At 41.9% G+C, this 26,259-nt stretch overlaps 2 protein-coding genes across 4 annotated transcripts; one reads left to right on the top strand and one right to left on the bottom strand.

Moving 5' to 3' along the window:
• The first annotated feature begins 53 nt into the window (after positions 1-53).
• Positions 54-8,739, top strand: KIF20A (kinesin family member 20A). 2 transcript variants are annotated; one of them, XM_081136940.1, is made up of 19 exons: positions 54-141; positions 589-774; positions 2,232-2,321; positions 2,423-2,542; positions 3,260-3,398; positions 3,520-3,707; positions 3,794-3,923; positions 4,105-4,299; positions 4,407-4,518; positions 4,626-4,694; positions 4,920-5,063; positions 5,189-5,354; positions 5,450-5,614; positions 5,742-5,881; positions 6,028-6,130; positions 6,422-6,617; positions 6,850-6,941; positions 7,172-7,309; positions 8,182-8,739. In XM_081136940.1, exons 2-19 carry the CDS (start codon positions 610-612, stop codon positions 8,500-8,502), a joined length of 2,673 nt encoding a protein of 890 aa, XP_080993066.1. In that variant the 5' UTR covers positions 54-141; positions 589-609; the 3' UTR covers positions 8,503-8,739. The 2 variants fall into 2 exon arrangements, with proteins under 2 accessions (XP_080993066.1, XP_080993067.1); XM_081136941.1 differs by having other exon boundaries at positions 75-141; positions 578-774.
• CDC23 (cell division cycle 23) lies at positions 8,728-23,739 on the bottom strand. Of its 2 annotated transcripts, XM_081136942.1 has the most exons (16): positions 23,563-23,738; positions 23,399-23,471; positions 21,254-21,391; positions 20,378-20,420; positions 19,791-19,896; positions 19,556-19,688; positions 17,617-17,794; positions 17,440-17,537; positions 17,213-17,294; positions 13,064-13,217; positions 12,824-12,943; positions 12,339-12,414; positions 11,956-12,017; positions 10,972-11,050; positions 10,772-10,891; positions 8,728-10,358 (listed from the first exon to the last, which is right to left on the bottom strand). In XM_081136942.1, exons 1-16 carry the CDS (start codon positions 23,721-23,723, stop codon positions 10,188-10,190), a joined length of 1,794 nt encoding a protein of 597 aa, XP_080993068.1. In that variant the 5' UTR covers positions 23,724-23,738; the 3' UTR covers positions 8,728-10,187. The 2 variants fall into 2 exon arrangements, with proteins under 2 accessions (XP_080993068.1, XP_080993069.1); XM_081136943.1 differs by lacking the exon at positions 23,399-23,471 and having other exon boundaries at positions 23,563-23,739.
• Between the last annotated feature and the right edge of the window lie 2,520 nt (positions 23,740-26,259).

The following is a 26,259-nucleotide window of genomic DNA, read 5'->3' as shown; positions in this document are numbered from 1 at the left end:
GCGCGTAATTTAAAACATTGTATCAGTAACAAAGGTGGACCTAGTGGGCGGAGTTGTGCTCAATAAAGGCCGAAGTCAGGGTTCGGCCGCGGGGGTGTGAATGGGCCGGGACCAGAGGAGGAACCAGTGTCGCGTATTCGAGTGAGTATGCGGTTGTGCTGGAGCCCATCTTGGGTACCAGCTATTTCCCTCGCGAAATAGGCTGTCAAAAAACGGAGCTGCTGCCATCACTTTTTTCTTAATACCTCTGTCCGCACTGTGGGCCTGGGAGCGAGGTTGGAGAAGGTGCCTAGAGCTACTAACACCACCTTCACATCACCGGTGGGCTAGTCACCTTACTTGGAGCGTGACCGTCTGCTTTTTGAGCCTGGTATCTGTTCGTTGCTGTACGAGGTCGGAAATGCCGCCTCAAACTGGATTAAATTATTAATTCCTCTCATCCCTTTTCTGCTGGTAGTTAAAAGGGGAGTAGGGATTCAGGCAGCGATACCAAGGTGTCCTGGGGCAAGGGAATTGTTTTTTACCTAGAATTTGCAGCCCTTTCTATCCTTAAGGTTCTCCTCCCTACTCACTTTAGTCTCTTTTTAGACCTAAGCTGCCTGAGCCGTTATGTCTCGAGGGATCCTTTCTCCACCAGCCGGATTGCTGTCCGATGAGGAGGTGGTAGTCTCCCCCATGTTTGAGTCCACAGCTGCAGATTTGGGGTCTGTGGTTCGAAAGGACCTGCTGTCAGACTGCTCTGTCATATCCACCTCCCTAGAGGACAAGCAGCAGGTAAAGGAGTTGGAGAGTGGTGGGAGCAGAAAGTGATATCCTTAGCCTACAGAGCAGTATGAGGTCGAAGACCAGCAATCCTCAGGGTCTGAGAGTTCAGTTCAAAATTAAGAGCATGACAAGTAAAAAAATGTAGCTGTGTGTCTGTAAGAACTATTGTTTGCATTGCATTAATGAAATACCCTTAAGTGCATACTATCAGTTAAGCCTTTGAGGAAGGATAATAGTTATCTCTCCCTGGCCGGGAAGCCCAGAAGGCCTTAAAGAATTTGCACAAGATCATACTGCCATTAATAGGTGGAATGTCACAATAGTATGGGGAAGGCCTGGGGGTGGGGTGGACACAGGGTGGAGGAGATCAGGGGAAGGGACATCTGTAATACTTTCAACAATAAAGATAAATTTTAAAAAAACACAAAATAGATGGAATGCACATTCAGGTTTTAATATCAACCATAGCTTCTATTTGTGGAGACTTTTTTCCTGCTAGTCTGGGGTTTCTCATTGACATTGTTTGTTTGTGGCAGCCATATATATAACGATGTATATTTACGACAAAAAATAGCCTCTGATTTCTGGCCAAATGGGCAATAATGTTGGGGGAAGGCTGGTTCTTAACACAGGGTCAGTCCCTGATTTATCAATGTCATGAAGCCTCTCTGTTTACCTCCAGAAACCTACTCGGTGGGCAGAAGGCCCTGTATTCTAAGCGGCTGGCGGGCTCTCATTGACATTTGGGACCAGATAATTCTTTGTTATATGAGTATGTCCTGTGCATTGTAAGATGTTTAGCAGCTTTCCTGGCCTCTACCCACTAAATGTTAGTAGCATCTTCCCACTCATGACAACCCAGAAACGTGTCCTGACATTGCTAAATGTTCTTTGGGACGGAAATTGCCCTGGTTGACAACAACTCTACTCAGAAGTCTCCTCTTTTATAGAGAAAGTTTTATCAGAGCAGGAGCCTTGATAATACCTCTTAGAGTTCATGGGCCTACTCTGATATCTTTTGAAAGAATGAAGTGGGTCCTATATTATTAACCCCATTCTAGATGAGGAAGGTGAGGCAAATAATTTAAAGAATGTGTTCAAAGTCTCATAGTTACTAAATGATGGAATTGGGACTCAAATTCAGGTGTGTCTGCCTCCAAGGTGCTTAACTACTGTGTTTTACTATAATATCACATGCTGATTTTCATGACAGTCAACCAGTTCTAACTCTAGGTGTGATAAGCCAGGTTCGCAGGATACTGAAGAGACAGGGAAGGTGATAAAGTACTAAAGAAGTCTATGCGAATTGGAATGATTATGGAACCAAAGAGTAGCTGCAGAGAGATACTTGAGGTGGAACGAGGGTAATGTTAGCATTATTCCCAGGAACTGTGCTATGCTTGCCCATCTGCTCAGAGATAACTGCTGAGATTAATCTGTAGTTCTGGCCTGGAATTCTGCCACAGGTTCCATCTGAGGACAGTACGGAGAAGGTGAAAGTATACCTGAGGGTCAGGCCCTTGCTACCTTCAGAGTTGGAACGGCAGGAGGATCAGGTGAGTTTCTGAGGAGGGAGGATTCAGTGTGGAATGATGCAGTACAGAAGAGGTTCTCAGAATGTTTCCTTCTGTGTCAACTGTGTTTTCCCCCTTCTTAGGATTGTATCCGTATTGAGAATGTGGAGACCCTTGTCCTACAGGCACCCAAAGACTCATTTGCCCAGAAGAGCAATGAGCGGGGAATTGGCCAAGCCATCCACAGGTTCACCTTTTCCCAGGTATGGAGGTGCTGGTCTGTGAACAAGGGACCGACATGTAGGAGCAACTTGATTCCCTCTTTAGAGGGAAAGCTTTCTACCTGACTGTGAATTTCTTATAGAGGGTTGGGGAAAAGCACTTTTACAATTTGTGATTATGTGAAACACAGAGTTTAGTCTTGTATAATTATTTATTAATTACTATATTATTTTCTATACGAACAACTGTAAACCTACTTTTGCCTTACCCTGCATATGCATGTCTACAGTTTTGGGAACCCTTATTATGAGCTAGTCAGTGTGTCAGGTACTTTGTACATTAATTCCCAACAACTCTTTTATAATTATCATTATTGTTCCTATTTTCCTGACGAGGATACTGTGGCTCACTGAATGTATGTTGCTGAAGCTAGTCAGTGGTAGAGTTAGAACTTGAATCTAGATCCATCCATCTCCACCAAAGACCATACTTGTGACCATTATGTTAACCCATTGTGTGTACAGCATTGGACTTTGTGGATAGCATTCCTTAGGTATTTGTTAATTTGGATGAAAGATGGACTGGCAGAGAGTGGTTGAGGCTTCAGTGTTTAGGGAGCAGCTGGCAGCACAGCAGGAAGAAGTTGCTTGAGTACTGTCCAGAGCCAGCCACCCAGGAGAAGACGTATCTGCTAGCTCTGCACAGGAGGCAAGTGGGAGATGAAAGATGGGCCTCTGAGAAACTGGATCTGTCCCTAGATCTTTGGGCCAGAAGTGGGACAAGCATCCTTCTTCAACCTGACTGTGAAGGAGATGGTAAAAGATGTACTCAAAGGACAGAACTGGCTTATCTATACATATGGAGTCACCAACTCAGGGAAAACCCACACAATTCAAGGTGAGTAGTAGGCCTCACAGAATTTCTGATGGCCTATAATGGAGTTGTCTTTGCCTTTTGATGCTCTCCATTGAAGGAGAAAGGCATTTGCCTCCGTTATCCATCTTTTACAATCCTCCAGGTACCATCAAAGATGGAGGGATCCTGCCCCGGTCTCTGGCTCTGATCTTCAATAGTCTCCAAGGCCAACTTCATCCCACACCTGATCTGAAGCCCTTGCTCTCTAATGAGGTAATCTGGCTTGACAGCAAGCAGATCCGACAGGAGGAAATGAAGAAACTGGCCCTGCTAAATGGAGGCCTCCAAGAGGTGAAGTGTTAGTGTCTACAGAGATGGGGATAGGGGGACAAATCTCTGGAAAGTTTTATACTTATTTTCTCCCTGGGCCCCTCCAGGAGGAGCTGTCTACCTCCTTGAAGAGGAGTGTCTACATTGAAAATCGGATAGGTACCAGCACCAGCTTTGACAGTGGCATTGCTGGGCTTTCCTCCACCAGCCAGTTTACTAGCAGCAGCCAGCTAGATGGTAAGTACTGTGACTGGGCTCAGTGCTAAGTAACAGTAAGAACCCACTCTCTGCTTTCAATACCTGCCAGGGGTACAGACCAGAGGTTGCAACCTGAGCTCTGCCTTCTGAGGACCCTGCAGGCCAAAGGGGAGATGGACTACTCAAGGGCTGATGCCCTGTACATGTGCTTCTTCCCCAGAAACAAGTCACCGATGGGCACAGCCAGACACTGCTCCCATAAGTGTACCTGCAGACATTCGCTTCTCTATCTGGATCTCCTTCTTTGAGATCTACAATGAACTGCTTTATGACCTGTTAGAACCACCTAGCCACCAGCGCAAGAGGCAGATTCTGCGGCTGTGTGAGGATCAGAATGGCAATCCCTACGTGAAAGGTATGGGAAAGCAGGGAGGCTGGCATGAACCCTGGAGGGAACTTGGACAGAGACTAGGAAAAGAGTTAGGTACTCCCACCTTATGTATGCCCTTCTCTTGGCCTCAGATCTCAATTGGATTCATGTTCAGGATGCTGAGGAGGCCTTGAAACTCCTGAAAGTGGGTCGTAAAAACCAGAGCTTTGCCAGCACGCACCTGAACCAGAACTCCAGCCGCAGGTTAGTGGGTTGTGAGAGCCAACCTTTCACTGTGTTCCAGGACATATTAGTCCTCCTCCTGGTCATGGAAGATGTGCAGTGAGTTTTTTCTTTTTCTTAACTTCTAGTCACAGCATCTTCTCCATTCGGATCCTGCACCTTCAAGGAGAAGGGGATATAATCCCCAAGATCAGCGAGTAAGATTTTCCATTTAGAAATTTGGACTTCTTGGCCATAAATGGGGGGGGGGGGGGGGGGGGGCGGCGGCGATGGAGGTCCTTGGAGGAATTACTTCTGTTAGATTCTTGTTCTTCCTTGGGTAGAGAGATTCTTGGTGGGTTTTCCCCTCCTCACAACTATATGAAGGGCTGGAAGTTCACAGCATATGGGGTCCTTATGTCAGATCCTGACCATCTTTCAAGGTTGTCACTCTGTGATCTGGCTGGCTCAGAACGCTGCAAAGATCAGAAGAGTGGTGAGAGGCTGAAGGAAGCAGGAAACATTAACACTTCTCTGCACACCCTGGGCCGCTGTATTGCTGCACTGCGTCAAAATCAGCAGAACCGGTGAGCTTTTGACTACAAGCCATGGGCTGGAATGGCTCAGAGCTCTGCAATTTACTAAGAAACTTCCTGGTCACCACTGGGGATGGAGTTCTGCTCACAGCTCTATTCTTCTGATTCTCTGCCAGGTCAAAGCAGAACCTGGTTCCCTTCCGTGACAGCAAATTGACTCGAGTGTTCCAAGGCTTCTTCACAGGCCGAGGCCGCTCCTGCATGATTGTCAATGTGAATCCTTGTGCATCTACCTATGATGAGACCCTTCATGCAGCCAAGTTCTCAGCCATTGCCAGCCAGGTGAGAAGTTGGTACCTTTGCAGTTGTAACTTTATTTAAGGAAGCCACTAGGAACTAGTAATGGATTCAATTAATATTTTCCCCCTCCCTGCTAGCTTGTGCATGCTCCACCTGTACAATTGGGATTCCCATCGCTACATTCATTCATCAAGGAACACAGTCTGCGGACATCTTCAGGCTTAGAGACAGGAACTAAGACAGACCCAGGCCTTGATGATGCCATTGAAAATGAAGCTGATATCTCCATGTATGGCAAGGAGGTGAGAATACAAGAAAGTTTTACAGCAGCTTCATGGCTACACATTTTCCATTCTGCATTGAAGATGGGCCTGTGCCTTTTAGAGGACATGGCCACCTGATGACTTCTGACCCGTGTGTCCCTCTTAGGACCTCCTACAGGTGGTGGAAGCCATGAAAGCACTGCTTTTGAAAGAACGGCAGGAAAAGTTGCAGCTGGAGATGCAACTCCGTGATGAAATTTGCAATGAGATGGTGGAGCAGATGCAACAGCGTGAACAGTGGTGCAGGTAGGAGCTGAGTAGCCCTCTTTGTCTGTCACCTGGACCAGAGGGTGGGAAGTAGGGACTCAGATGGAGTTGTGCCTCCAGATCTGTCCTCCAAGCTTACTCCTCAGAATCTTCGCTCACTTCTCTTTTTCTCCTCTTTCGGACAGTGAACATTTGGACATCCAAAAGGAACTGTTAGAGGAAACATATGAAGAGAAACTAAAGATCCTCAAGGAGTCACTGACAAATTTTTACCAAGAGGAGCTTCAGGTGAGTTGCCCCGAACCAGCCCCAACTGGCTAGCTTGCTTGAGGTAAACAGATTTTATAAACTCTGGTAGGGGTGGGAATATGTAACTCACTTTTCTCTAGAATCTTTTGTGCTTTGTATGTGCCATTCTGTTTGGTGAATTGATTAAAGGTCTGGTTGGCCAGGAACTGGTATACATGCTAACAAACAGGCTTTGAGGCTTAAGTATCGGGGAAGATTTTGTTTGTTATGCAGTCATCTGTTCCTGCAGTATTTGACTATGGATGGAATTGTGCCCTCTGCTTCCCTTAGGAGCGCGATGAGAAGATTAAAGAGCTAGAAGCTCTCTTGCAGGAAGCCAGACAACAACCAATGACCCATCAACAATCAGGGTCTGAATTGTCCTTACGGCGGTCACAAAGATTGGCAGCTTCTTCCACCCAGCAGCTCCAGGAGGTTAAAGCTAAACTGGACCAGTGCAGAGCAGAGCTAAATTCTACCACTGAAGGTGAGAGGGCAGGAAGAATAATAGTGGCCCAAGAAAGAACTATTCTCCAAACTTTGGCCTTCTGGCGCCAGCTCCAACATAATTTTCTCCACTTGGACCTACATTCCCCAAACTTTTCACTCTGGGATGCACATGGACTCACTTTTTATATTTGCTGAAAGCTACTGTTAACTCAGAGTAAATCCAAGGTTAGAAAGCCTACATATTGAAATTTCTTGTTTCCTTCCCTCAGAGCTGCAGAAATACCAGAAAATGTTAGAACCGCCACCCTCAGCCAAGCCCTTCACCACTGATGTGGACAAGAAGTTAGAGGAGGGTCAGAAGGTAATTATCTTCCTCTGTTACCAAAGCTCTTACCTAAGGCAATTTTCAACACTGTATCCCTGGTTCACATAAGGATAAGACGTTTTTTGTGCACTGTCCTGGCGAGTGGCTACTTCATTCAGCAGACCAGCCTTTCTAATTTTACTTCTCTTCAAGTGGCTATCTCACTCCTCCAGATCATTATCCTGGTTGGGCCTGGCCACAATTTGTTACTATTACTCCTTTTTCAGAATATAAGGTTGCTGCGGACAGAGCTTCAGAAACTTGGTGAGTCTCTCCAGTCAGCAGAAAGAGCCTGTTGCCACAGCACTGGGGCAGGAAAACTTCGCCAAGCCTTGACCACTTGTGATGACATCCTAATCAAACAGGTTAGGACAGCCTAAATATCCCCTTTTCTCCCATCAGCCCACTCCAGGGTTATGTGAGAAGGGGAATGAGGAGAAGAGAAAGGTAAAGATTTTTAGGCTAATCATATAATAGTGAGGGAAATTTCTCTTCCTTGCAAAATAAAAATAACCATTCACTAAGTATAAGGTACTGTGCTAATTTACAGGCATTTTCTCTGTTGTAACAACCCTAGGGAGGTAGATAGTATCACATTTCATCCAAGATGCTTAGATTGTAAGAAACCATTATTTTATGTACCACTAAGACAAAACACTAACAATTAAGCTATGACATTTGTCATTAGCAAATGCATCCTGATTCTAGATATTAATGTAAACAAAATCTTAGACTAAACATAGCACTTAGACTAAACATAGGCACTGAGGAGGTTAAGTAAACTTATTCAAGGCATATCACCTTATGTGTTAGAAAATGACATTTTTATCCAGTGCTGTTTGTTTGGGTCTTAAAGAAAATAACCCCTGCCCGGCCAGGCGTGGCTCAGCGGTTGAGCATCGGCCTAGGATCCAGGAGATCATGGTTCAATTCCCGGTCAGGGCACATGTCCGGGTTGGGGGCTCGATCCCCAGCCTGGGGCGTGCAGGAGGCAGCCGATCAATGACTCTCTCATCATTGATGTTTCTATCTCCCTCTCTCCGAAATCAATAAAGACGTATTTTTTTAAAAAAAGGAAAAAAAAAGAACCCCTGTTCAATTATAAGCTCTAACCTTAAAGAGTTAACCTTTATCAAAACAGTTTTAACTAGTAGTGAATGGCATGTATCACTTTACCCTTCTCGTTTCTCTCATATACTAGACGTAAAAGTTTTCTGACTTTATTAATCTTCCTTAGGATCAGACCCTGGCTGAGCTGCAGAATAACATGATGTTAGTAAAACTGGACCTTCGGAAGAAGGCGGCGTGCATTGCAGAGCAGTATCATACTGTGCTAAAACTCCAAGGCCAGGCCTCTTCTACCAAAAAGCGACTTGGTGCCAACCAGGAAAACCAGCAACCAAACCAACAGCCCCCAGGGAAGAAACCATTTCTTCGAAACTTACTTCCCCGAACACCCACCTGCCAAAGTTCAACAGATTGCAGCCCTTATGCTCGGATCCTGCGCTCACGGCGGTCCCCTTTACTCAAATCTGGGCCATTTGGCAAAAAATACTGAGGTTGTGGGGAAGGAGAGAGAGAGCAGTCCTTGTCCTAAGGTGGGTCAGCTACTCAGTGTAAGAAATGGGTCTCTTTTAAGCTTCACCATATACTTGGAACTCTATACAAAATGCAATATTCGGACACTAATTTCCCCCCTTTTGTAATATAATCACCTATGTAACCTCATGCTTTTTTACTTATATGGTTTCTATGCACACAAAAAAGCTATATTAAATAAAGATATTGTTCACAATTTTTTATTTGAATTTCAAATTTAGCAAAACCATTCAAATTTTAAAAGGGCAGAAAAACTGAAAATTAACATCACTCAGGCCCACAGAAACCTTGCCCAGGAATGGCAGTAGACACCTAAAGAAAGCTTGGTAAGAAATAATTCAAGGGACATTAGATATTCTAAACCTTCGTTACTATAACACGAAGCACCACATATTAGGAGGTGAATGGGTAACAAACTTGTTCTGGAAACATGAACACAAAAAGGCAGGTCCTGAGTTCAGAATAATCCATATCATCTACTGTACAAATTCATTACAGCATACAGAGTCATAACATAACATACTACCTCCTACTGAAGACACATGCACAGGCCTGAAACCCTCTAAAAGCACACTAACAATGATTCCCTTTACCTTGTCTAATCAGATAAAGCCTGAAAAAAATTCTGTTGGAGATAGAGGGAGGAAAAATAATTACATCAAAAATGTTAAAACAGACCAGCTTGAAATGAGTTTATTCTTGTCTATAATAACAAAAGTTATTCCCAAATGTCCATGAAATTATCTGTAATTTGCTTTAATGGGGGATATAGATAACTGTAGACATCTTTTGCCCTTAGTGGGGGCCTTCATGCTCAGTGAGATGATTTTTGCTCTTTTTTTTAAATCCTCACCTGAGGATATTTTTCCATTGTTCAGGAAGAGTGGAAGGGAGAGAGAAACATCGATTGGTTGCCTTCTGCACTCACCCCGACCAGGGGCCGGGGATCAAGCCTGCAACCAAAGGTACGTGTCCTTGGCCAGAATCAAACCCTGGACCCTTCAGTCCCTGGGCTGACACTCTAACCACCGAGCAAAACCGGCTAGGGCTGCCCCTTCTTTTATTCAACTTCCAATTTGAAATCTAGTAGACTCTTCAAACCGTGTTTTGGAAGAATGTTTCCCTAGAGTAAGAACAAATGTATAGTTCCATTTGAACCTAATCTGACATCAGAACAGTCATGCTCAGCAAATTCAAGAATGACAAGATCATGTCTATCCAGTGCCCCTACTGTCAGCAAAGGGTAGAGTCACAGACTTTTCTGCCTTCCGCACCTCTCTCAGGAAATCACTCCCAGCAGCATTAAAACTTTGTTCGTGTAGCCTTGCCTGTGCTAAAGTGCTATTACAGGGTTGTTTTGGGACGGGACGGGTAGGGAGAATCTGGGAAGGCCAAGATCTGTAGTTACTCTCTGAACATCAGGAAGATAGAAGTGCTTCTAACTGGCAAAAGACAATGTCTATTTCCTGCCAGGATTTTTCTGTCAGTCTACTCTGAAGGTGATTCTATAAATTCTCCCCAAGGAGCTGTTTCCATCTGTACACACAAGAAGAGCTAAGGTCCTTGGAAGAACAGACATGGCCATTTTTTGACATGGAGGTAAAGCTTAAAATGGGTCAGGCAATGTGCTATCTTGAAAATCAACTATGGTGTGACTGAAGATAGGTTGAGCGGAGAAACTCTGCGTGTAGGAGTGTTGTTAGCAGACAGTGATGCAGGGAGGAAAAAGGGAGCAGGCATCTCGGTGGAAGGAGTCTCTCCTTGGTTCCGAAGCTGCAGGATTTGCCGGAGCAAAGCTTTACCTTCTTCCCGGGTCTGAAACAAAGGCAACTATTTCAAAATATGTCCAAGGATATTTTCTTTTTTCTTTTTTTTTTTAAATATACCTTTATTGATTTCAGAGAGCGGAAAGGAGGGGGAGAGAGAGAGACAGAAACATCAATGATGAGAGAGTCATTGAATGAGCCTGCAACCCCGGGCATGTGCCCTGACCAGGAATCGAACCCCAATCGCCTGGATCCTAGGTCGACGCTCAACGGCCGAGCCACACCCGGCCGGGCTGTCCAAGGATATTTTCAAAAACACATTCTAAAATACTCATATGTAAGTTCCACAAATCAAGGTAGCCTTTCCAATTACCTTTTTATCCACTTTCCACCCCCAGATCATGGTAAAGATCATAGGTTTGAATCTAAAATCCAAACTCTTTGTTAAAGAACTATACTTACATCATTGAATGCACAACACTTTTGGGCACAAGTTGAAGCTTCATCCCACAGCTTGCACCTAAAATAGTACTGGGCCAGATAGCGGAAAGCTGTGCTCTCCTCCAAGTGTTCCACTATTTCCTAGATAAGGAAAGTAGGAATGACTGAGGTGATAACAATAAATAAGATCAGCAACCCAGTTCTCATATCAAGACACATACCCCACATGTATAGATATCTTGGATATATTTGATGTAACACTGTGCAGCCTGTTCTGATTCAGTCAACTGTTCATGAAGCCTACAAAAGAAATTGGTCGTTAAGTATGTATTAGCTCTCAAAGCCAAACTAATGATAAAAAGTAAAAGCACACGAATAAGACCAAAAAATGACAGTACAAAGGCAAGTACAGATTTCGACATAAATGGCACCCTGGGACCCAGAATAGTATTAGTGCCCAGATGTGACAGTTATTTTATCAAAGCTTAGAATCATTACTCTGCTACTGGTAATGGAGAGTTAGCAAATACTTAAGCTGAGTAACACAGCTTTGCAAAAACTCTCTGCCAATACCTTGAGTAAGATTTAAAAAAGATACCAAGTAATTCAGATTTTTTTCTAATAAACCAGAGAATAACTGGCAGGAATAAAATTGCATGTAAGAACCTCTTTGCCTTCTATTGCTGAGTTACTCCTTATTTTCCTAGTCCTTATTAGGAGATCAGTACTTAGTTTTCCTAGACTGCTCTGACATAAAAATTTCATTTCTTTTGATTCATTCTCCATCCCTTGCCTAATAGGAAAGCAATCCCCCCTTTATTTTTATTTTTTTAACATATCTTTATTGATTTCAGAGAGAGGAAAGGAGAGGGAGAGAGAGAGATAGAAACATCAACGATGAGAGAGCCATTGATCGAGCCCACAATCCAGGCATGTGCCCTGACCGGGAATCGAACCCCGATCACCTGGATCCTAGGTTGACGCTCAACCGCTGAGCCATGCCTGGCTGGAGAGCAATCTCCCCTTTAAAGAGAAGTAGCACTTCTATCAAGTCAAGTGGTTACATTTCCAGACCAGTACTCATACACCCTGCTACACCCCCACACTCATGTAGGATGATGGATAGGAGGCTATAGAGCATGCAGGACCCACCATACCAGAGAAGCCAAGAGAAATATCAACAGCGTTTTACTCCTTTCACTCACTTTGCGAGTTTCACCAGAGCCATTTTCTCCACATCTCCCACAGCATAAGCTCTCCAATAACACTGTCAAAAAAATAAACTAGTCACTGACTATTGCCCATGTGCCATGATTAATCACATAAAGACTCAAGTCCTGCATGCCTCCCAGAACTTCAGATTTGCAGGATGCAAGGCATTTTTACGAAATCTGATATGCCCAGGCTACATATTGACATTCCCACTGTTGATGTCACCTCAGCTTTGCTTTTTTAGCCTATGTACCTCTAAATATTCAGACTTCACTATGTAGAGATATCAGTGTGAAGTTAAAGAGCACAGATAGCCCAACCCTTCATCCAAGCAGCAGATTTCCGTTCAACTTTTCCAGAACTCAATTTCAGATACCTTTTTGGCTTCCACAAGTTGATTGAGTTTCTCATAACATTCTCCTAAAGCAACCAGCATACGAGAATCATTGGGCCTAAAAGAAAATAGGAGTAGCAGTCTAAGCAAAGACTTATAGATAACTAAACTCTGCAAGTTTTTCTCCCTTGAGGAACCACCACCACTACTGCAGTGGTCCCCCCTTATTTGAGGTTTCATTTTCCACAGTTTCAGTTACTGCAGTCAACTGTAGTTGGAATATATTACATGGAAAATTCCAGAAATAAACAAGTCATAAGTTTGAAATTGCACACCATTCTGAGTAGCATGATGAAAGCTCACGCCATCCTGCTCCTTCCCACCTGGGACATGAATCATCCCTTTGTCCAGTATATCCATGTTGTATACACTCACTACCAGCTACTTAGTCACTTAATAGCATCAAAAGAGAAAGAAAAGTATAAGTCCTTCCCACAACAAACACATTGTGACGTGGCCAGACTTACCGAAGCTGATGGGCCCGTCTATAATAATAAAGGCAGTAAAACGGCATCTTAAGGATTTCATAGGTTTGCCCAAGGCCGTACCAGGCTCTGTAGTCCCGCTTATTGACCTCAATGGCATGTCTAAGAAATGGAAGAGAGACTGGTAAGACAGTAGAATCAAAGTTAGCAACTTGCAGGCTCAGTAGAGGCTCCTAATGTCACGGCAATCTGCTTCACCTAACCCCACAACTAGGAACTCACCTGTAAGCCTGAATAGCAGCAGATGTGTTCTTCATTTCCATGTACTCATGTCCCATCAGTGTCCAGGCCCCAAGATACCGAGGATTCAATTTCAAGGCTCTCTGGAAATACAAGGCTGCTTTCTCGTGCTGAGAACGCAAACTATAATAATTGCCTGATTGAAAAACAAACAAAAAATATGAATTAGAAACATAAAAATAAAAGTCTACTCAAATAGACAGCATTCCACAGAGTGGGCATGAACCCATAACCCATTCCCTCAAAGTCCTTGCAGAAAGCCAAATTGTACACAAGGGAAATATCATTGCTCCCTTGGGAAATACGTATCATTTATCACACATTCCATTTAAAAAAAAAAAAGGTTCCCTAACTCTGCAAGTTTTTCTTCATTTTATTTCATCTGGATATAGCATTTATACACATATTTTCTTAAAGGGTAGGAAATTTCTAGAGTAATCTTTAGATTGGTGGTTTTCCAACTATATTCCTAGGGTTCTAAGAGGTACCTCAAGGGTGAAAAAGGTAGAGCTCTGGGCTTCCCTCTCCCTCAGGAATCAAAGCAGTTATATTATCATTGGTCTTGAAAAGAGCAAGTCAGCCCTGGCTGGGTAGCTCAGTTTTTTAGAGCATCATCCCGATACGCCAAGGTTGTGGGTTCAATCCCTGGGCAGGGCAAATACAAGAATCAACCAATATGCCCAGCCAGGCGTGGCTCAGCGGTTGAGCGTCGACCTGGGATCCAGGCAACTGGGGTTCGATTCCGGGTAAGGGCACATGCCCAGGTTGTGGGCTCAGTCAATGACTCTCTCATCATTGATGTTTCTATCTCTCTTTCTCCCTCTCTTTTCCTCTCTCTGAAATCAATAAAGATATATTAAAAAAAAAAAAAAAAGCAACCAATAAATGCATAAATAAGTGGAACAACAGATCCATGCTTCTCTCTCTCTCTCAAATCAATAAAATAAAATTTTTTAAAAGAGCAAGTCAGGCCCAGCTGGGCGAGGCTGAGCGGTTGAGTGTCAACCCAGGATCCAGGCGATCGGGGTTCGATTCCCAGTCAGGGCACATGCCCGGGTTGCGGGCTCAATCCCCAGTCGGGGGCGTGCAGGAGGCAGCCAATCCATGACTCTGTCATCATTGATGTTTCTATCTCTCTATCTCTCTCCTTTCCTCTCTATGAAATCAATAAAGATAAATTTTTAAAAATAAATAAATAAAAGAGCAAGTCAGCCCTGGTCAGTGTGGCTCAGTTGATTGGAGCATCGTCCTGTTCACTGCAAGGTTGCAGGGTAGATTCTCAGTCAGGGTAGATATGGAAGGTAACTGATCGATGAACCCCCCATTCCTTTCTCTCTAAAAAATCAATAAACACATCCTCGGGTGAGGATTAAAAAAAAAAGAAACAGCGTGGTATTGGCAGAAAAACAGACACACAGACCAATGCAACAGAATTGAGAGCCCAGAAATAAAACCACATATATATGGGCAAGTAATTTTTGACAAAGGAGCCAAAAACATACAATGGAGAAAAGAAAGCCTCTTCAATAAATGGTGCTGGGAAAATTGGAAGGCCACATGAAAAGGAATGAAACTAGATTACAGTTTGTCCCCGTGTACAAAAATTGATTCAAAATGAATCAAAGACCTAAACATAAGACCTGAATCAATAAATCACATAGAAGAAGACTTGGGCAGTTTGGTTCCAGAGTCCAAATCTTAACTTTGTTGTACTGTACTATATGCTCATACATACATACATATACACCTGCCTCTCAGAGATTGGAACTTCAGAAAAGATGCAGAAGGAAGCAATCAATTCACATCAAGACAAAGCAGAAGCAATGACTAAACAACTAAGAGATTCTTGTCATCACTCTATTCTTAAGTTGTTGAATTCTCCCAGGTCTTCAGTTTCCTTTTTCCCTCCACCCTTCTTTCTCCTTTCACTTCCTCTGAACATGCTATAATATGAAAGCTGAAGTATATTCTTTCTCCTTTCACTTCCTCTGAACATGCTATAATATGAAAGCTGAAGTATATTCTGTCATGTTTTAATGTTCCTTATTCTCAAAATTTAAGGTAGGTGGCATGAATTCAACAAACATTTATTGATCATATCTCAGGAACTTTGCCTTAAGAATAAAATCCAAACTTTTAGCAAGACAAAAGTTTCTTCAAGATCTGGCCCCTTTTTGTACATTCCCACCTCCCACACTGCGCTTCAGGATGTGGAACTATTTCCAGACAATGTCTGTTTCACCCTTCACTGTCTCTGCACTGCAATGCCCTTCCCAAGTCAATCCTTCGCCCTCAGGAACTCTTTCACTCCTACCTATTCTTCAGGCATCACCGTCCCTAATCTCAGGCTGGATTAGATGCCTTTCCTAGATACTCTCTTAGCATCCTATGTTTACATCAATCGAAACACTCAGCCCACTGTATTACAGTTGTTTTCTTATTGGCCTTCCTAAATAGGCAATTAGGGAAGGTACTGCAGTACAAAACACAGTGCCTGGCACTCAGAAGATATTTGAAGATGTTTTCTGAACAAATTGGAGTTCCATCCTCACCTTAATGGACTTTATTCATAATGTTTTGATACTGAAAAGATCATTTGTTCCTACTCTTACCTATGTTCCCATACGACTTATTACATTTTTTTAACGCTTATTTCCCAGGCCAGACTACAACTTCCTCAAGGGTTGCAAATATTTATTGAATGATTCATGAACTGAAATTCTATCAGTTTATTAACAACATCCTGACCTAGAGAGGTACAAATGCATGATCTTGATGCAGTGTCACCAAAGACCCAGCAACAGGTATTTCCCTTTCATCTCCAGGAAACCTAGGCTTTCAACCATAACCAACCAAGCTTACTTTTATCCAGGAGTGGCCATTCATCTATTTATGCCAACTGAGTGGCCAAATACATAGGACCATGGTTCTTAAACAGGGATGGTTCTGACCCCAAGATACTTGGCAGTATCTGCAAAATATTTTTTATCTAAGGGAAGGGAGCAGTGGGTAGAGGGAAGGGAGCAGTGGGTAGAGGCTAGGGATACTGCTAATACCCTACAATGCACAGGACAGCGCCCCACAAAAAGCTGTTAGCCCAAAATATCATTAGTGCCAAGACTGAGATACCCTAATACCAAGAAACAGGTACTCTCATCTCTTTTCTTAGGATTAGAAATTCTTACAGTTTTAGTAATACTAAAGTTTAAAATACATACACTTTGATCCAGTTTTTCACTGCTTATTACACAGAAATAATTGCATAAACATGCAAAAATAAATGTACGCATGCAAAGATGTTTCCTGAAGTATTTTTTATATTAAACAAAATGATGGCACATCTATATAATAAAATACTAAACAGGCATCAAAATAATAAAAATCTAGACATACTAACATGTTAAAAGTGGAAAAGATATATTAAGTTAAAAAAGCAGAAGTTACAGCCCGGCCAGAGTGGCTCAGTTGGTTGAGCGTTGTCCTATCCAATGAATGGTTGCCAGTTCAATTCCTGGTCAGGGCACACACCTAGGTTGCCCTGGTCAGGGCACGAACAGAAGACAACTGACAGATGTTTCTCTCTCTCCTTTCCTCTCCCTAAGCATGTCTTGGGGTGAGGATTAAAAAAAAAAAAGGAAGTTACAAAGCAGTGTATACAATGATGTAGTTTTTGCAAGCAAACTGTACACACACATTTTTTTATTTTTTGTTAATCCTCACCCGAGGATACTTTTCCCATTGATTTTTAGAAAGAAAAAAGATAACTTAATATATCTTTTCCATTTTTAGAAAGTGGAAGGAAGGAGGGGGAGGGAGGGAAGGAGAGGAGGAGAGGAGGAGAGGGGGAGAGGGGGAGAGGGGGAGAGAGAGAGAGAGAGAGAGAGAGAGATCATGGGCTGATGCTCTAACCATTGAACCATACTGCGCGCGCACACACACACATTTTTAGTATTCACACAAAAAACATTCTGGACTCTTGTTCACCAAACAATCTTGGTGATGGGATTACAGTAAGCTTTCACATTCTACTGTACATAATTTTGTTACCTTTGACACTTTTATATTGTTATTTTTATATTTGTATTATTTTGTATAAAGATAAATCTTAAAAGAAAAAGAATAATGACTTACCAATTACACAGCAAGTTTCCACACGATATTTATCAATCTCACAGAGGTTGTGAGCCAGATAACTCAACTCAGATTTCATGCTCTGGAAGAAAAGAAAAGGATGGTCTAAGTATGAAAAATTAATCGCTTAAATTATTTTTCTTGTAGCTAATGCAACTTGGGTGATAATCCAACCCAGATGAAAGCACAAAAGAGCTTAATCAAGTCCAAGTAAAGGAGCAGCTCACCCTGACATAAAGAAGGTTGGAAAATGTGTCCATATTCTCAATCCTGTAAGGGTCTTGTTTCCTTAACTCATTAAAAATAGAGAGGGCTTTATCAATATCTGCAGAAAGAAGATAGGTCAGAAAACAACACAGTGATACTTTTAGGGTTTGATGGATTTCATTGTCCTTATCACTTACCTCTGATATTGTGATAGGCAACTGCAATTTGGGAAACAATATACGAGCTCTTAGAGAAGCCCACATCAATGAGATTCTGATACTTTTGCAGGGCCTCCTCTATCAACTGCAACTCTGTGTATATATGAGCCAGAAAAAACTCTTTCATCCAGGTGTCTGGCAAAGACAGGAACTTCAGCTGGCAGCAGGAGAGAGAAGGACATACTTAATATACTTTGACCTCTCTTCCAAAAGAACATTGAGGAACTATTTTTATTGACTAAAGCAGCAATTTTCAACCAGTGTGCTGCAAGAATTTTTAAAACATGCAACAACTGACTATTTAGTCAGGGGCACTGACCTCTTTTCCCTTAGAGTGTCAAATAAAAAATGACAGCAATCAGCACAACAGACGCCCAGTGTAAATGAATCAAAAGTATATCTTTTTTCCCCCGTCAGATTGGCAAAAAATATTTTGGTGTGCTGCAGAATTTTAGTAATTAGTTTATGTGTGCCATGAGATGAAAAAGGTTGAAAATCGCTTGTCTAAAGGACTTATCACCAAAGTTTTATTACAGCACCTAATAATGAACACAGGGCAATTCAATTATACTAGGATTTATAAGCACAACAGGGAGGAAAGGCCCAGTTGAGGAAGGCTTCAAAGAATAGATAGGATCTGAGGTGTCTTGGAGGGCAGGTAGATTCGAATATAAGAAAAGGAGAGGAAGAGGAGAAAAAAGAGTGTTTTAGGCAAGGACAACATAAATAGAGGAAAAACAGTTGTGATAAGCGTGGTCAAAGAGCTTAGGGAAACTAGCTTGTTTGAGGGGAAGCTCTGTCCTGGGAAGTGGTGGAAAAATAAGACAGAACTGGTAGGGTGAGTCCTATAGTGTAATAGGAAATGGTATGCAACAGGAAACCACTGCAGTTTTTTGCAAGAGAATGACATGATGATATGGGTGTTTTAAGAATAAGTTTGAAAACGGTATGGAGGACAGCTTGGAAATGGGAATGTAAAGATGAGAAAGCTAGGTAGAAAGTATTTATTATTTATAAAAATCCAAATTGGAGATAATAACCAAGATAGCAAAGGAAGCCAAAAGAAAGAGATGCATACAAGAAGGAAACTCCAGCAATGTCTGGTGAATGAATAAAGGAGATATGAGAAAGGGAAGAGACAAATATGACTCTGAGGCATTAGGACTGCGTATCTAGAGAAATAGTGAGGCTAATGAGAGAATTTGGTAGGTAAGATGAGAGATCTGGTTTTGTGTATTTTGAATTCAGAGATAAAACAAACTTTCAATGCAAGTCTGGTAGGCAGTTAGAGATAGGTGAATAGAAGTGAACCAAGATAAGATTTCAGGCACAGACTTAGTAGCATACATCATTATTGGGAGAAATCAATCAGCCTTTGGCTCCTTAGAGCAAACAAAAGGAAATGTGTTGTCATTTCCATGAACTACTGTTATCCTCTAAAAATGACTAATAAAATTATTGCAATTTATAAAGCAATTTCATATACCTTATTTCCTGAATTAATGAATCTCTGTATCTTCACAGAGTCCTATGAGCTTGGCAAAGAGTTAAAATATGATTCTTGATATCAAAGGAACCTTGCCTATAGCATCTTTGGAATTAGGAGAGAAACTATAACAGTATGTAGTCTATAAAACAAGTTATAGTAAAACTTGAATGTGAACACATGAATATAAAAATATTCATATTCTAATACAACTGGATGCAAATCCAACAGCAACTACCAAACAAGAGCTAGATGTTCGTCTTTCAAATGAACACCTGAAAACAGAAAGCCCAACAGTGAAAGAGACCAGAGAAGGTGCAAAAAGCTAGCTATAATCGCAGGCTTAGCAAACCTCTCTTCCCCAACCCCATTATTACAGAATTACATAAAACTTGAAGCACAGGGTTTTTCACACAGCTCATCTCAATTTACCATCTCTTTGTCTGTAATCAAGTTACAGAGTTCTAGCCAGGCTCCCCAATGCAAAGGCAAAACATGAGTAGCCTCCACAAATACATCAATGGCCTCTTTCACCAAGTCCAGTTTTCGAAGCACAACACCATACCTAACAAAGAAGGAAAAAATCACAGAAGTTAATGTTCTATAATAGCTCTCTTCTACTCAGGAGAATATGTTATAGAAAGTTCCAAATTACTTTAATACTTACAGATAAAGGCCAAATCCATCAAGTTCCCGAGCCTGGTGCTTTTTGCTGAGCTCCACTCTCAATTCTCTAAGAGCCTCATTTTTTACTTGTCCTTTTTCCAGAGGGCCTAGGAAAGAAACAAAGTCTCTGATCTAAGAGAAGACAGCTTCCCTTTGGCATCAAACAGCTACACCTGAAACTTCTAGCAAGCACTCACAAGTGGTAGGTCAATGATATCTTACACAACTTGTTTATTTTTTTTCCAAAAATCACAACTGATAACTGGTCTGCAGTCATATTTTGTTAGGCTCACACAGGTTTTTAAAGTTCTGAATTAGTATCAACGTTTAAAAATCAGAAGCCTCAACTAAAAATCTGAATTTCTAGCTTCAGGTTGCAGGGAAGGGGGTAGGGCCAACGGAAGAAAGCCCTGACAACAGGAGGCCACAAGGCAGCCCTCAGCTGGAGCTGGGTGACAGTCAGCCAGTTGTACTATCTAATTTGCAGCAGGCCTCCTCAGATCACTTCACATATTTGTACTACCTGCCTGGCTCTTATAGGCAACAATCCCTGCTTTAATCTAAAAGGTAAGAAAAATAAACTCATACCTAGGCTATCAACTGTTTCATCATCCTTCTTCTTTTCTCCAGACTGTAAGAGAAAATCCACACATAGGTCCTTTTACCAGTTTATTCTGAACCTGTTCTAAAGCTAGAAGCTTGATTCTACCTAAAGGGCCCCAAACCAACCAAAATGGCCTCTACTATTGGTCACTAATTTTAAGTAACTATTCAGGGGCTCCCACTGGTCAAATCTGGAATAATTTGAGCACCAAATAATTAAGTACAAGAATTATAAACAATTAACGATAAAAGAATTCTTGATTCCATACTGATATTAGATAAATGGAAAGGGTAAGAAAGGCTCTTGCTTAGAGTAGAATGCCAAATGGTGAGTATATATATATATAAATGAGAGAGTGCTAGAGGGGAAAACCATCATTTTGGAACATCATAGTAAAAAATACATCAGGCAAGAATTAACAATGAATTTCTTGACTAATGGATATTTAGGTTGTTGACATTTGGGGAGTATTATAAAAAATATTTCAATGAACAGCCCTGTCCTTGTGCACATATTGAGGTACTTGCATTGGACAAGTTACTTAAAGTAGAATTGTTTGGTCATAGTATTTCAAATTAACATAATCTGCCAAAATTGTCTTCCAAAACGACTGCATGAACTTTTACTCCTAAAACAGGGGCCTATGGCCCCGCACCTTTATCAATAATGAATATTATCAACATTTTTAATATTTCATAGTCTTTTTTTTTTACTTTATATCTTCTTTATTACTGTCAAGTATTTATAAAGTACCTTCACCAAGTACGCTATTACTATGCTATTTAAAGATTTAACTTTTTCCACTTGGTTCTAAATATGTATACTTCACTGAAAGTAGAATGTCTTAAAATGGCCCTCACCAGATATCTGGAATACATGTACAGGAAATAGGCTTTCTTGCTATTGCAGCCATGCAGGAAATGTGCTGCCCGATCATACTCTTTTACATCAAAGTAGGCCTTGGCCAGGGTATAAGCATCCATATCCTGGGCATCCTCCTAGAAAAGACAAGTTTTTGTAAGTGGTTGGGAGCAGGGCAACAAAAGTTCAAATCCATAATGTATATTCATTAATTTCAAGGTGTAAGAAAAACAGTTTTTCCATCCTTCTCCTCCTCCCAAAACCTAAATTATGTGTCATATATATATATATATATATATATACCCACACACACACATATATTATTATTATTATTATTATAAAGTAAGGTCACATAACTTTTTTTTCTTCAAAATAAAAAGTTAGGGGGGAAAAATAAAAATTTGTAAAAAGTAAACCAACACACTCAGGAACTTGTATTATTTCTGCAAATGTAGTAGAAGTTGCATAGGCTTTAGTATTAAGGACCATATTCAAATCCTAACTCCAATTTCCTGTCTTCATGACATTAGTAGGAAAGTTATTTAGCTTCTCTGAGTATTCACTTCTTCATCTGTAAAATGGAGCCAATAATATAGATTTGACACGAGTAAAAAAGTGAAAAAGTCTTGGAAAATGTATGGCATTAATATTTGACAATCCCTTCCTTCTCCAGGCTTTTAAATTCCTACATAAATGCAATACACTGTGCAATTACTTATACTTTTTTGTACTCCAAGAATGTTTTGACATGTTAGTATTGCAAAAAGCATAGAATACAGCTATAATTCTCTATGTAAAAAAAAAATGAAATAATGCATATTGAAGTTAAAAACATACAGTCTGGCCCATTCCGCATGGTTCCGTGGTTGAGCATTGACTTATGATCCAGGAGATCACAGTTCGATTCCCGGTCAGGGCACATGCCCAGTTGTGGGTTCGATCCCCAGCAGGGAGCATGCAGGAGGCAGCCAATCAATGACCCGCATCACTGATGTTTCTCTCTCTCGCCCTCTCCCTTCCTCTCTCTGAAATCAATAAATATATATATATATTTAAAACAATTTTAAAATAAAACAACATACAATCTGCCCCCCAAATTCTAGGGATAAACTGATTAAAACTTTAATAATTTCAATCTCCTCATCCTTTTTACCCCAAATATTACCAGCACACAAAAAAGGAACCAAAACATATTCAGTGCTTTCTTCACTGGATAAACATGTTAAAATGTGGCTATTCAGCTTAGGATTCTGGTGGCCCTTTTCACACCCACTTACCACTTGCTTATTTCTTACCCTGCCCCCTCTCGCCTGCATTATACCTTTTTTAAAAATATGAGGGTTTTTTGTTTTTGTTTTAAATATATCTTTATTGATTTCAGAGAGAGGAAGGGAGAGAGAAACATCAATGATGAGAGTCATTGATCAGCTGCCTCCTGCACGCCCCCTGCTGGGGATCGAGCCCACAACCCGGGCATGTGCCCTGACGGAATCAACCCTTTCAGTGCAACCGAGCCACACAGGCCAGCGCTGCATTGTACCTTTTAAAGTAAAGAATATTCATTGTTTTTAAGTGGGGGTAAGGGGGAATCAAGTAACAAAATGGATTACGCTGAAAAGCATTCAAAGTACACAGACTATGTAAACGTATGTACTATAGATGACACGTAAACATACCCCAATCTCATTTAATTCCCTCAATATCCCCATAAAGTAAATACTATTACCCGCATTTCACAGATGAGGGAACTATGGTTCAGGAGGTTAAGTTGCCGAAAGTCACTAGTGTGTGTGTGGCTGAGTTTCGAACCCAGAACTGTGTGACTACAAAGCCGGTTTCGCACTGTTGTAAAAACCTTTGATTCTGCTCATCCTTATGAGTATCGTCTAGGCTGGGCTACAAAACCTAAAAAGTTGAAATCTTAAACCAGGATTGCTCACTTATTCTCTGCAGCTTAAGTAAAAGCACCACCAGATCTTTCGAAGCTCAACACAACAAGACAGATAAAATCGCTTAAAACACGCAGCTTTTTAAATGCTTGAATCCCCTCTACAAATATCCTTGCTAAGAAAGCAGTCCCCTCCAGTGACAGGTCACTCACTACCTCTCGGGTGGACGGGGCGCGCTCGCTGTGAAGTCCTTACCTCTGTAAGAGGCGGCGGCGGCTGCAGCTCGGCCAGAGGCAACGGCGGGAGGGAGAAGGCCAACTCCGCCGACCTGGAACACCCCGCAAACTGATCAGCTTCCACGAGCCCCCCAAGGCCAAGCAAGCATCCAAGCCCGCTCCCTTCCCACCCCGACATCTCACCATTTGCTACTGTGCAGCAAGCCCCGCTCCCGGGTGAGGCCGGCGATAAGTAGCAGCTGCTTTTTAATTTCCCGCAAATTTGAGAAATCGCCACTCGCTGACAAGATCGGTACCACGGGTGCCGTCAGGGCCACAGGGACTACAGAGGAGCTCGCGGCCATTTTTTCTGTCTCAGCCACTCCAGCCAATCACCAGCGACAATACTAGCTGTGCGCCGGAGCCCAAAAAGCTTACCTGTGATTGGTGAGCTCTTGCTCCCGAAAAAGCAATCAGAGGCCTCACTTCTCTCAACGTCACCAATGGGCCGGGAAAGAAGCGACAATGACATTCCCGATTGGCCAAGAGCTCCTGGGGCGGGAAAATTAGAAGTAGGTAAGTGGGGGAGAAACAGCCGCGATCTCTGGGCGTGGCAGAGAGAAATAAGGGACTGGGAAAGGTGCGCGGGGAAGCTGGGGGTGGGAGTCCGAGCAAGAAAGAGGGCAGAAGAGGGAGTGCCTGCACCTTTGGGGTGATGGGATTGGCGAGGAAGAGTGTTGTTTGTGAGCAGATCCTGATAACCAAGTGATGCATGTGTCTAGCGAATCCTTTCTGAACAATTAACATCTTTGTCTCCCCTACTCGGTAAATAAAACTCCGGGGTGACATGTTGCCTTTCCTATCTAGCCGCGCTGCTGGTGGTTTAGACTCTATGCACCAGACCAGTCTTCTTTTTTTTGCTAGGCATGGCCTAATAAACCCCCCCTTTTTTTTTTTTTTTAATGGTTTGAGAGAAACATCGATTTGTTGTTCCACGCATTGATGCATCCATTGGTTGAGTCTTGTATGTGCCCTGACCTATCAGGGCGACACTCTAAACAACTGAGCTACCCCGACAGGGCATAAACCCTTTCTTTTAAACTCTTTCAGCCTTGGAAGTTTGTTTTGTGTGTGTGCGTGTGTGTGTGTGTGTGTGTGTGTGTTAAATTTTTTTTTTATTGATTTTTGAGAGAGAGAAACATTGACCTGTTGTTCTACCCATTCATACATTCATCAGAGGTTGACTCCTGCATGTGACCTGACTGGGGCTGGAACCAGTAACCTTGGCAAATCAGGAGGACGCTCCAACCAACTGAGCTACCCGGCCAGGACAGAAGTTAATTTTTTTTAAAAAAAATATGTCTTTATTGATTTCAGAGAGAGGAAGGGGCAGGAGAGAGAGAGAGAGATAGAAACATCAATGGTGAGAGTCATTGATCGGCTGCCTCCTGCACGCCCCCTACTGGGGATTGAGCCCGGAACCTGGGCATGTGCCCTGACCAGAATGGAACCTAGATCTCCTGGATCCTAGGTCCATGCTCACCTGCTGAGCCACCCCAGCCGGGCAGGAAGTTAAATTTTTTTATTTAACAATGGCATTATAGGGTAGTGAAATAATACTGTTTGACTTGTTTAGAACTCTTACATTTTGCTCCTTCAAATATCAAATTATTTTTATAATTGTATGTAATTTTATTATTTTTATTTTTTAAATAAGAAAATAGAGATGATTTCAAGATGCTTTTGACAAGCACTGCTCTACAAACATTTTGGGTGTAGCCAGTCTTTACCCCCAAGAAATGAAAAGTTAAATTGAATATAATTGTCACACAATTTGTTTTTACAATTTTTAAAAATCATAGTTGTTCTGCCCAGCCGGGCATAGCTCAGTGGTTGAGGGTCGACCTAGGATCCAGGCGATTGGGGTTCGATTCAGGGTCAGGGCACATGCCTGGGTTGTAGGCTCGATCCCCAGTCGGGGGTGTGCAGGAGGCAGCCAATCAATGACTCTCTCATCATTGATGTTTCTCTCTCCCTCCCTCTCCTTTCCTCTCTGAAATTAATAAAGATATATTTTTTAAAAAAAGAAAAATCATAGTTGTTCTGATACTATCATTACTTTCTATTGTTTTTCTTTATCTAATGTTATATAATATTTATTCATCCACCATTCCCCCTCCCTGCTATTACATGGACTTCATAGCTTTCTATTTTATAATAAATTTTTTCTATTACAAAGTAATGTATGGTCAATACAGAAAACTTGAAGAATACAGTAACCAAAAAGAAAAATAAATATACCACTACACGCCTATTAGAATGGCTAAAATCCAGAACATCTTGCATTTTGCATTCAGCACTAAAAAGAAATGAGCTATCAAGCCATGAAAAGAGATGGGGGAAATTTCAATGCATTTTACTCAGTGAAAGAAGCCAATATGAAAAGGCTACATATTGTATGATTTCAACTATATGACATTCTGGAAAAGTACAAAGATCAGTGGTTGCCAGGGGTAAGGGGGGAGGATGAGATGAATAGGCAGAGCACAGAGGATTTTGAGGACAGTGAAATGACTGCATATGACACTATAATGGTAAATACATGTCATTATAGATTTGTCCAAACCCATGTACAGCACCAAGAGTGAATCCTAATGTAAACTATAGACTTTGACACATAGGTTCACCGATGAAAACAAACGTACCACTCTGGTGGGGAATGTTGATAATGGGCAACCTATGCATGTGTGGGGAAGAAAGCACAGAGAAATCTCTGTATTTTCCACTCAATTTTGCTGTGAACCTAAAATGCACTTAAAAATAGTATATTAGCCCGGCCAGCATAGCTCAGCAGTTGAGCATCGACATATGATCCAGGAGATCCCAGCTCGATTCCCAGTC

Source organism: Miniopterus schreibersii (genome assembly GCF_964146895.1).
Source record: "Miniopterus schreibersii genome assembly, chromosome: 4".
Classification (NCBI taxonomy): Eukaryota; Metazoa; Chordata; class Mammalia; order Chiroptera; family Miniopteridae; genus Miniopterus; species Miniopterus schreibersii.
This window is presented reverse-complemented; position numbering and strand designations above follow the sequence as displayed.